This window comes from Zeus faber (genome assembly GCF_960531495.2).
Source record: "Zeus faber genome assembly, chromosome: 6".
Taxonomy (NCBI): domain Eukaryota; kingdom Metazoa; phylum Chordata; class Actinopteri; order Zeiformes; family Zeidae; genus Zeus; species Zeus faber.
Genome location: NC_137201.1, coordinates 34,694,056 through 34,705,858, shown reverse-complemented (window position 1 = coordinate 34,705,858; position 11,803 = coordinate 34,694,056). Strand labels below are relative to the sequence as shown.

General features: G+C 48.3%; 1 protein-coding gene across 1 annotated transcript; it reads left to right on the top strand.

Moving 5' to 3' along the window:
- Window positions 1–424: 424 nt before the first annotated feature.
- Window positions 425–6,870, top strand: gnrhr4 (gonadotropin releasing hormone receptor 4; the record flags this gene model as incomplete). The annotated part of the gene is made up of 3 exons (XM_080002979.1): window positions 425–934; window positions 5,550–5,754; window positions 6,350–6,870. 3 exons carry the CDS (start codon window positions 425–427, stop codon window positions 6,868–6,870), a joined length of 1,236 nt encoding a protein of 411 aa, XP_079859105.1.
- Window positions 6,871–11,803: the final 4,933 nt, after the last annotated feature.

The window sequence follows — 11,803 nt, the reverse complement described above, 5'->3', positions numbered from 1 at the left end:
TTACAGGTGCTTTTGTATAAGAGCTCTGGAAAACCTTCTAAATGACTCACAGCAACCATTTAGAGTCCAAATGGTTGCTGTGAGTCATTTAGAAGTAATGCTCAATGCTTTAAATTACACCTTGATTTCTATATCTGTCTGCTTTGACAACTACTACAACAACAACAACAACAATAATAATAACAATAACAATAACAACAACAATAATAATAATAATAATAATAAGAAGAACAAGAACAAGAACAAGAAGAATAAATAGCAATAACAGAAGGATCCTCATCCTACATTCTGTAAATGAAGACCCTAATAATAATAATCCCCCTCCCCTTCAGCCCATTTGAAGTAGTGCTGGAGCGCTGATGGGGACTCATCACAGCAGAACCGCTCTGATCCTGAACGTGATGAAGTGAAGCAGAAGTCCACCATGTTCCCTGAGATCCGGCAGGCGCTGAACGGCAGCTGCGGGGGTCGGTCCTCCTGCAACCTGAGCCTGGGTGGCCACCTCCTGCTGCTCCCCACCTTCTCGACCGCCGCCAAGGTGCGGGTGGTCATCACCTTCACGCTCTGTGCCGTGTCGGCCGTCTGCAACCTGGCCATGCTGTGGGCCGCTAACAGCGCCGGCAAACGCAAGTCCCACGTCCGCATCCTCATCATGAACCTGACGGCGGCTGACCTCCTGGTGACCTTCATCGTGATGCCCGTGGACGCTGTGTGGAACATGACCGTGCAGTGGGAGGCTGGGGACTTGGCCTGCAGGCTGCTGATGTTCCTCAAGCTGGTCGCCATGTACTCCTGCGCCTTCGTCACCGTGGTGATCAGCCTGGACCGCCAGTCCGCCATCCTCAACCCTCTGGGCATCAGTGAGGCGAAGAGGAGAAGCAAGATCATGCTCTCTGTTGCTTGGAGCATGAGCGTGGTACTCTCCCTCCCGCAGGTGAGACTGAGGCGATCCGCCAGGCGAGACTGAGGCGATCCCCCAGGCGAGACTCAGGCGATCCCCCAGGCGAGACTCAGGCGATCCCCCAGGCGAGACTCAGGCGATCCCCCAGGCGAGACTGAGGCGATCCCCCAGGCGAGACTCAGGCGATCCCCCAGGCGAGACTCAGGCGATCCCCCAGGCGAGACTCAGGCTATCCCCCAGGCGAGACTGAGGCTATCCCCCAGGCGAGACTGAGGCGATCCCCCAGGCGAGACTGAGGCGATGCCCCAGGCGAGACTCAGGCTATCCCCCAGGCGAGACTGAGGCGATCCCCCAGGCGAGACTGAGGCGATGCCCCAGGCGAGACTGAGGCGATCCCACAGGCGAGACTCAGGCTATCCCCCAGGCGAGACTGAGGCGATCCCCCAGGCGAGACTGAGGCGATCCCCCAGGCGAGACTGAGGCGATGCCCCAGGCGAGACTCAGGCTATCCCCCAGGCGAGACTGAGGCGATCCCCCAGGCGAGACTGAGGCGATGCCCCAGGCGAGACTGAGGCGATCCCACAGGCGAGACTCAGGCTATCCCCCAGGCGAGACTGAGGCGATCCCCCAGGCGAGACTGAGGCGATGCCCCAGGCGAGACTCAGGCTATCCCCCAGGTGAGACTGAGGCGATCCCCCAGGTGAGACTGAGGCGATCCCCCAGGCGAGACTGAGGCGATGCCCCAGGCGAGACTGAGGCGATCCCACAGGCGAGGCTCAGGCGATCCCCCAGGCGAGACTGAGGCGATCCCCCAGGCGAGACTCAGGCGATCCCCCAGGAGAGACTCAGGCGATCCCCCAGGCGAGACTCAGGCGATCCCCCAGGCGAGACTCAGGCGATCCCCCAGGCGAGACTCAGGCTATCCCCCAGGCGAGGCTCAGGCGATCCCCCAGGTTAGACTGAGGCGATCCCCCAAGAGAGACTGAGGCGATCCTCCAGGTGAGACCCAGGCGATCCCCCAGGCGAGACCCAGACGATCCCCCAGGCGAGACTGAGGCGATGTCCCAGGTGAGACCCAGACGATCCCCCAGGCGAGACTGAGGCGATGTCCCAGGTGAGACTGAGGCGCTCCCCAAGGCGAGGCTCAGGTGAGACTCAGGTGATCCTCCAAGTTAGGCTGTTATTGATTTGGTCAGTGATCCCCCAAGTGAGACTGAGGCAATTCCCCAGGTGAACCTCAGGTGAGGTTCAGGAGAGAATCAGGTGATCCCCAATGTGAGACTGTTACTGAACCAGATCAATAACAGTGATCCCCCAGGTAGGACTGGTTAAAGATGCCCCAGGTGAGACTCAGACATGTTGTGCTCTCCTCCAGACTCTTTTTCCTATTGACTTCATTCCTCATAAGCAACAGTTTGACTCAGTTTTACTGGGATGCTTTTACTGACTTTGATGGTTTGGAGTCCCACAGATAAATATGGTAAAATGTGAAATGTCACCAGTTTGAAGAAGCATAAATGTGTTTCCCTTAAAGCTGTAGGGCAGGCTCATCCTGTAATCTACAGATAGACATGCAGGCGTCTCCAGATATGGTTGCTTTCTACCGCCTCAGAGATGTTCCTGTTTCAGTCTGAACTGGTTGGTAGATTCTCTTGTACAGATTCCTCCAGTTGGAGCGACGACTCTGCAGGACAAACTGAAAGCACCAAATCTCTTAAACGTGTTCCATTGTGGAGCAGAATCCCACAGCAGCCAATTGGAGCAGCCCAGCAAGCCTCCTGCTTGATTTCATTTTAGCCATGTAACTGGGATTTATTCTTCTTCTTCTCCTCATCAAGTGTGGGGACAGTGTGTGGAGTTGTTTGGCTGGACCGGACAAGGGATCTAACTGTGTGTGTTAGTGTATGTTATGTTACGGAGACACGTTCGAGAGGAGACTGGCTCTAGGTCAGTGTTGTTATGGGGGCAGGTTCTAGAGGAGACAGGTTCTAGGTCAGTGTTGTTATGGGGGCAGGTTCTCAAGAAGCAGGTTCTAGCTGTGTTGTTATGGTGGCAGGTTCTAGAAGGGACAGGTTCCAGCTCTGTGTTGTTATGGAGGCAGGTTCTAGAAGAGACATGTTCCAGCTCTGTGTTGTTATGGAGGCAGGTTCTCAAGAAGCAGGTTCTAGCTGTGTTGTTATGGTGGCAGGTTCTAGAAGAGACATGTTCCAGCTCTGTGTTGATATGGAGGCAGGTTCTCAAGAAGCAGGTTCTAGCTCTGTTGTTATGGTGGCAGGTTCTAGAGGAGACAGGTTCTAGCTCTGTGTTGTTATGGAGGCAGGTTCTAGAGGAGACAGGTTCTAAAGCTGTGTTATGGGATGGTGAACAGCGAGGGGAACCAACTCAGAAGGGATCGGGCAGAAACATATCAACAATATCAACAATGACCGCCACTCATTGATTTTCTATTTGTTTTAACTTATTTCCTTGTAGAGCTGAATGCAGCACATTGATTAGCTCAGCCCCTCCTCTAGCCCCCATCCAAATATATGTTTTTTTCGATCATGCATGAAAGCCTCTGAAAATAATGAAATCTTTGAAAAAAGCAGGTGTAGGTTTTGGGTCCTCTGCGTGTCCTCTGAGGGAGCCATCGTCTCCCTCTCCATGCGTCATGGAGACGTTAGGGAGGGAGATGTTCCTCGAAGTAAAGCAAATAAAAACATGGTGGTTTTATCTGACATGTATTTCATTTCACTCAAGTTCCTCATTGAACGAAACAAGAAAAGCAGCGTGCGTGACAGGGGCTCGCTCAGTGGCGCTCGGGAGATGATTCTTTGGATGGATCGTGGATTATTACAACATTGGTGTCGATGGTGTTTGACTGCACGTAGAAGACACAGGAGGCGTCAGGAGTCCAAGTCAAGTAGTCTGAACACCCTGAGCCCGCACTTTTAGGAGACAGGACGGAATGACCAATTCCTTGGGTGTGATGAGAAAGTTATATCACGAGTAGAGGACAAATTAGTGTTGCCCGGAAGTATTAGGTAAAGTAATAATATTACTTTTGAAAAGAGTAACGAGTCATGAGTAATAAATAACATTTTGTTTGAATAAGGAGCCCAACATGGGTCATGGTTCAGTAAAGTCGAGACGACAGAAGAAACAGAGAAAGTGGAAGTGAAGACACCTTAAGAAACAGTGGAAACCAGGAGGAGGAAGAGGAGGATGAAGAGGAAGAGGAGGAAGAAGAGGAAGAGGAGGACAAGGGGGAAGTGGGGGAAGAGGAGGAAGTTGAGGAAGAGAAGGAAGAGGAAGACAAGGGGGAAGGGGAGGAAGTGGGGGAAGAGGAGGAAGTGGGGGAAGTGGGGGAAGAGGAGGAAGAGGAGGAAGGGGGGGGAAGAGGGGGAAGAGGAGGAAGAAGAGGAGGCAGAGGAGCTGCCGCACTCAGCTTCCTCTCAGGTGGGACTGTGTTCTCTGAGTGATGAGAACAAACAGGAAGTTGACCTCGAGAGACAAGAAAGTAGAATTCCAGAAGATAAAGATGGAAACGTGGTTTTACAGCAATACACAACAAACAAGGTTTGTAAGCCAACGCAGCCCAGAGCCAAGCACCGCTGGACGTGATGATGAGAGGATTGGCCAAACTTCCAAACGTCATCGTTTTGTGGCTGAAAGAGGTTTCCATGACGACGGGAGGGAGAAGCAGAGTGTTCAATCCAAATGAAAACTCCTCGTGATGGAGCTGGGCTTGAGGACGCTCCACCCAGACCAAGCAAAACAAACATGAAAAGTTGTGATGGGCGGGGCGTGGAGGTGCAGCCTCATGCCGCCGCCCATCTGGAGACGACGACGCAGGAAGCTCAGTCATCCAAGAGCGACTCAGAATTTCTGTTTTTTGTTGAGTGCGACAGTGAAACGTCCTGACACTAAACACAAGCATCAGCTCTGATCTCACTCCCACAGCAGCACCTTCCTCCACCACACCGGGGGGTCCTGTTCCTCAAGGACCAAGCTGCTGTGGCATCACGTCCAAATGAAGACAGGGTGGAGCAGAGGAGGCAGCGGGAAGCAGCGTGAGGGAGCCCTGGGAGCGCTGGGAGCCCTGGGAGCCCTGGGAGCGCTGCCTCGTCCTGCGTCGTTTTGTCTTCATGTGCAATGGCAGTGGAGCCGTTCGACCTTTGGTTTTTAGGAAGAAAAGGAGTTCATGGTAACAACACATAGACAGGCAGACTGATAGACAGACAGACAGACAGACAGACAGACAGGGAGACAGGGAGACAGACTAATGCTAATGCTAAATCTGGCGTCCATTATGATTACGCTCATACAGTCTATTTGGACCTTAAAGTGGCAATCCGTAGGATTATGTGGTAAAAAAAAAAGGTCCCATATTTGATATTTACCGCATATTTATTTAGCTGGTACTTTGTAAGAAACAGTTAATTGATGTCTTTGCGTTCTGCATGTTCCTCCTCTATATGCCGCGTTGTTGCTGGTGGTGGGGTCCGCCACACAAGAAGTGAAAGGCAGCCGCTGTGAATCAGTGGAACAATGTTGGAATAATGACGCTAATGGCTAGTTGTAGCGCGGTCCTCCACCGAGGAGCGTCCGCTGGACCCCTCGGGTCCAGAGCCGGTCCCGCGCTAAGACGTGTGACCTGGTCCTGCAGATGTTCCTGTTCCGCGCCGTGACCATCACGGTTCCGGAGAACTTTACGCAGTGCACCACCCACGGCAGCTTTCTGCGGCGCTGGCAGGAGACGTCCTACAACATGTTCACCTTCCTCTGCCTCTTCCTGCTGCCGCTCATCATTATGATCTTCTGCTACACCCGCATCCTGGTGGAGATCTCCGGCCGCATGGAGCGCACCAACCGTGAGTCCCGGGAACTCCGCCCGTCACAGGACGGACATTTGGAGACACTGCTTCTGAAGCTCTGTCTTGAGCAGCAGCGCTGTGCGTCAGTCTTGTAGCATGTTGTTGTTGTTGTTGAGCATGTGAGAGTATTTTCTTGGGTTTAGTCCATTTCACCAAATTCCAAGTGTAAACAGAAAAACTCCTAAAACTGCCAAATAAGAGGAACATTTTCTCTCTCTCTGAAAATAACTGTTAAATCAATATTTGAACATTTTTACGTTGTAGTCTTTATAATCGCTACGTTCTTCCATGTTCACAACGTCCGACAGGCTTTGCATTTCCTGAACTTTACTCTAAGTTTGCCGACCGACGTGACCTCTGCTCTTGATTCTTAACATTTTTTAGGCCTATACAACTGAAAATAAAGAAATGTATTTCATTCGACAGGTTTGAAATGATCAGTTTCAAACAGAAAACCTTATTTTTTGAACATCGTCCGTCAGTCGCTGTGGTTTGACGTCAGCGTCTCTTGGGTTGATGGTTTGGGGAGAACAGCTGGGGTGACTGAAAAGTCAGCTTCAGGTTGAGAAACATCAGCGTGTTCCCCTCTCAGTCATCTCCAGGGAGGTCCATCTCCGCTGTTCCCATAGCAACATCCCCAAGGCCCGCATGAGGACGCTGAAGATGAGCATCGCCATCGTGACGTCCTTTGTCGTGTGCTGGACCCCGTACTACCTGCTGGGCCTGTGGTACTGGCTGCACCCGGAGGGCATGGAGGAGACGGTGTCGCACTCCCTCACCCACATGCTGTTCGTCTTCGGCCTGTTCAACACCTGCCTGGACCCCATCACCTACGGACTCTTCACCGTCCACTTCCGCTGTGGCTTCAAGAGGTTCTGCCAGAGCCCCGATGCCCGGAGCCGCCCGGAGAACCCCCCGGAGAACCCCCCGGAGAACCCCGCAGTGCTGGCCGGGTCTGTGGCCCCGAAGGGAGTCTCCCAGCGGCCGTGGCGCGGGGGCAGCGGGGCCGGCTCCCTTGCTATCGACAGGAACGAAGGAAGAGGCAGAGGGAAGGGTGGAGGAGGAGGTGGAGCAGCCGAGCTGAGGGGAATCGCCCCCGTCAGCCTGGTCTGAAAAGATCTGACTTTGTTTGTCTGTGTCAGGTAGTCGTGCTGTGCAGTGATGCTGGTTACACTGGTTGAATTGGTTCAACTCGTCAGCGATGGACAGGAACGAAGGAGGAGCAGGAGGGAAGGGTGGAGGAGGAGACAGAGGAGAGGGTGGAGAAGAAGGTGGAGGAGCCGAGCTGAGGGGAACCGCCCTCGTCAGTCTGGGTTGAAAAGGTCTGATTTTTGTTGAAAAGCGTTCCCAGGTCGCCGTGGAAACAGAACGTCAACAGGTTCTTCTCCCGGTTCAAGAGATAAATGATATTTTGCTGTTTTGGTGTAAAGTGTTTCTGTCGTGGTGTTAACGGTGGCAACACCAAAGCTGAAAAACATGAACACTGTACTCCTCAATACCTGGAGGGTGTTCCTGAAAGATCTATACTGCATATCTAACTTGTATTTAATATCTATATCTGTCTATAACACAAATACAACTGATTGGAAAAACAGGCATATATATATATATATATATATATATATATATATATATATATATATATATATATATATATATATATATATATATATATATATATATATATTCATTTATTTATTTTATATATATAAATACATATATACACATATATATGTATTTATATATATATATATATGGTTCTCCATCGTCTTGTATCAGACACTGAACTGTGACATGCTGAGCAAATGGTTAGTTGCCGTGGTTACCGACCCAGCATCCTTTCAAGCTGGATCCCAGGAACACTTCAATCTAGATGTTAGAACCAGACAAGTTGCCATGGAAACCAGACAAACAGCTTTTTGGAATCCCCTCAGTTTGTGTTTTAGGATGAATATGAACATAAATATGAATATGAATATGAACATAAATATGAATATGAATATGAATATGAATGTATTGATCTGATCTTCTGTGAAGGGTCTGTGTCAGGTGGTCGTGCTGTGCAGTGTTGGAGCTTCCTCTGGGGACTGCCATGGCCTCCACCGGTCGTTGTGTTGGGAGTAAAGATGTTTTTATGTTATTACTGTCGAAAAAGCCTGAAAATACAACTGAACGACTGACAATCAGTTATGACTTGAACAGGAATTCTTGGTATTTTCTGGCAGATTAATTTCCTGCTCTGACTTTGTACCTGGACCTTATTTCTGCAGTCAGTCAATTGAAAAATCAAATGTGTATTAACTCTGAATAAAGCGTGTGATGCAGCAGAGTCTCATCCTTGGAAACAGCAGAGACTGACACTGACACTGATACTGATACTGACACTGATACTGATACTGACACTGACACTGATACTGACACTGATACTGATACTGACACTGACACTGATACTGATACTGACACTGATACTGACACTGACACTGACACTGATACTGACACTGATACTGATACTGATACTGACACTGATACTGATACTGATACTGACACTGACACTGATACTGATACTGATACTGATACTGACACTGATACTGATACTGACACTGACACTGATACTGATACTGATACTGACACTGACACTGATACTGATACTGACACTAACACTGATACTAACACTGACACTGATACTGACACTGATACTGACGCTGACACTGATACTGACACTGCTCTGCAGAGACCCTGCAGAGCTTTAACATCCAGGAAGGATATGAACTACCTCATCACTACAACTACTACACCTATACCACTACTACTACTACTACTACTACTTGACCTACACCACTGTTATACTCCTGCAAATAGTACTACTACTACTACTACTACACGTACACCACTACTATACTACTACTACAACTACTACTACTTCTACTACTACTACACCTACACCACTGCTATACTACTGCAAATAGTACTACTACTACTACTACACTTCTACTACTACCACTACCAGCACATGAAACGCAGCCATGTATCAACAGGATGCATCGTCTCACCTGGATCTTTATCATGAAGCTACTTCAAGAAGAAGAGAGAAGATGGAGGATGAATCCTGGAGACTCAAGGTACAGAAGAGTGCAAGTCAAATGAAATACAATATATGTACCCTCATGAGAGATATGTAGTAATTATGGTATGCTGACATAGAAAATATGTGTATAGCTGTACACACACATGTATACAGATACTGCATCTATGTATGGTCTGGTGAGATACTAGTTGAGTGAATAATAGTATAGTGAAGTATTGTGAAAATAATGATATTATAACAGCAATACTAAGAATGAAATAAGATAGTACAGTATAATATATGAATATACATATATCGTTCCAAATCATATGAATGGTGAATATAATGCCAAATGGGAAAACCTGAATAATAATAATAATCTTACTCGAAAAATTATTCTCAAATAATAATTCTAATGATATATATAATGGTAGTATTATTCTATATAATACTATCTTGTTATCATTTACTACTATTATATATTTCTACTATACTCTATGTATTATACACCAACAAGCCAGGATGGGTTAAATGCAGAGGCCTCATTTCACCGGCCACCATCCAAAGCGTGTGAGTGTGTGTGCATGTGTTGTAGTGTGGTGTGCTGTGTGACAATTAAAGATTCTTCTTCTCTACGTGAAGTTATGTCGGAGAACTTGGACTGAGATGCCGACGTGCGTCTGGAAGCTAACTGGGCTAGAGCTAGCTTATTAGTTGCGGACTTTGCTAAAGTGTATCCTGCTCGGAAGCCTTCGATACGCAAGTTAAACACCCGGAGAACAAGGGACAGAGGAAGCCAGTGGACGACTCCGATCACCAGACCTCTGGTGTGAGCTGTTTTGAAGACATTTATGTAGCACCAGGGACTCCTGAGTCAGGGAATCCGGGGAACTTTCCAACCCCATTTAAAATGTATGTTACCACCTTGCCAAATGTGTATTTATCCACTTTAAACCCTCCTCTGTCGCCTCCTCCTTTTTCAAACGAAGCCGTCTGAGTTTGGCTGTGAGCCAGGCCGTGTCATTGTTCCAACTCACCCTGGTGTGTGTCTGTTTCCCGGCGTCCTGCACGGTGCATGAGCAGTGCACCGCCGTGTTCCTCCTGAATGAACTCAATCTGGACTGAGTTTCCTTGTCTCGCTTGCAGCAGTGTTGCTGTTGGGCTTGTTGACATAGAGGAGTGACACTGGCATTTGTTTTATTTCGATTTATTGACGTTTTATTTTCTGGGGAAGCTGCATCTACAGCAATTCCACTGTCTGCCTCACACACACACACACACACACACACACACACACACACACACACATATACACACATATATACACACACATACAGACACACACACACACACACACACACACACTCAGGGGGTGGCGGGTGTTAAATAAAAGAATGAAATCAACAATGGTTCTTTTGTCAGTTCAGTGGTGTTTCTAAAGGACCCCCCGTTGGCTTTGTAGCATATACTACAAGCTTTTCATTCTTTTTATTGGGGTCAGTGCATCAGTAGGCTGTTTCAGGGTCATTAGGTTCTGTAAATGGATTGTGGCAACAATACAACAATGCAATGATATAAGAAAGAAAACATACTTTTGAATACTTAAGTATTTTTAAAAGCAAGTATTCCAGTACTATATCTAAAGTAAAAAATTGACTGAACAACTTTCACTTGTGTTGGAATAATATTTGTCCACCTCTAGTCATGGACGCCCAAGGCTCATTGATGCACGTCTAGTCCGTCCGGTTCGATGCCACAGAAGAACTACTGTAGCACTAAGTGTTGAAACAGTGAATGTTGCTATGATTGAAAGGTGTAGAACACACAGTGCATGGCAGCTTGCTGCGTATAGGAGCTCACAGTGTCCATGCTGACCCCTGTCCACCCCTGAAAGCACCTACAATGGACACGTGAACGTCACAACTGGACCAGGGAGCAATGGAAGAAGGTGGAGGTCTGATGAATCACCTTTTCTTCTACATCATGAGGATGGGTGGGGTTAGGGTCCGATCCCACGGAGCATCTGGTGGATGTGCTGGAACAACAAGCCCGATCCACCTCCAACTTGCAGGGCTTAAAGGATCTGCTGCTAACGTCTTGGTGCCAGTTACCACAGGACACCTTCAGAGTCTGGTGGAGTCCATGCCTCCACCTCACAGCTGTTTTAGTCGAGCTGAGTCGAGCTCTAGTGCTGAGGTTGCTGTGTAGTGTATCCCTGCTCGTATTGTAGTATTGCAACTTGGACTACTGGATTGACTCTGCACATTTCACTGCTATTTGCTGATCTGCCAACAAGCTTGTGTTCCAGACACACCCCCTATTCAGGTAAGTCCTCTCTTATGTGGGCGTGCTCTTAGCCAGGTGCAACCCTAATCACATGAGCAGCTGTATTCTATCACCTATTTATGGTCCTGCCCTTGAAGCGTTAGCTTCAAGCGTTGGCCCATTTGTAGTCGCTCTCGTGTGAAAACGCTCTATGTAAAGACGCACGTCTACCTCTGCACGTCAAATAGAAGTGCATTACTGACTAAATCTGTTTTATTGTTGTCGTTTGTTGTTGTCCCTTGCTGTTGTTTTTCTTGTTATTATTGCTGGTTCAGTCTTATTTGGCACTTACTTTGTCCTAGCTGGTTTCAGGGTAGTACCGGCATATCTGCTGCTAACTGCTCAGCCATCAGCAAGGGTGTGAGCCAAGCAACTCCCTCTAATCAGTAAACCCTTTGTCTAACTTTCTGGGCGTGTCCTCCTTCCGCTGGACAGGGATAAATACCCTGCACTACAAACTAACTCTGAGTCGAGCTCTAGTGCTGAGGTTGCTGTGTAGTGTATCACTGCTCATATTGTAGTATTGCAACTTGGACTACTGGATTGACTCTGCACATTTCACTGCTATTTTCTGATCTGCCAACAAGCTTGTGTTCCAGACACACCCCCTATTCAGGTAAGTCCTCTCTTATGTGGGCGTGCTCTTAGCCAGGTGCA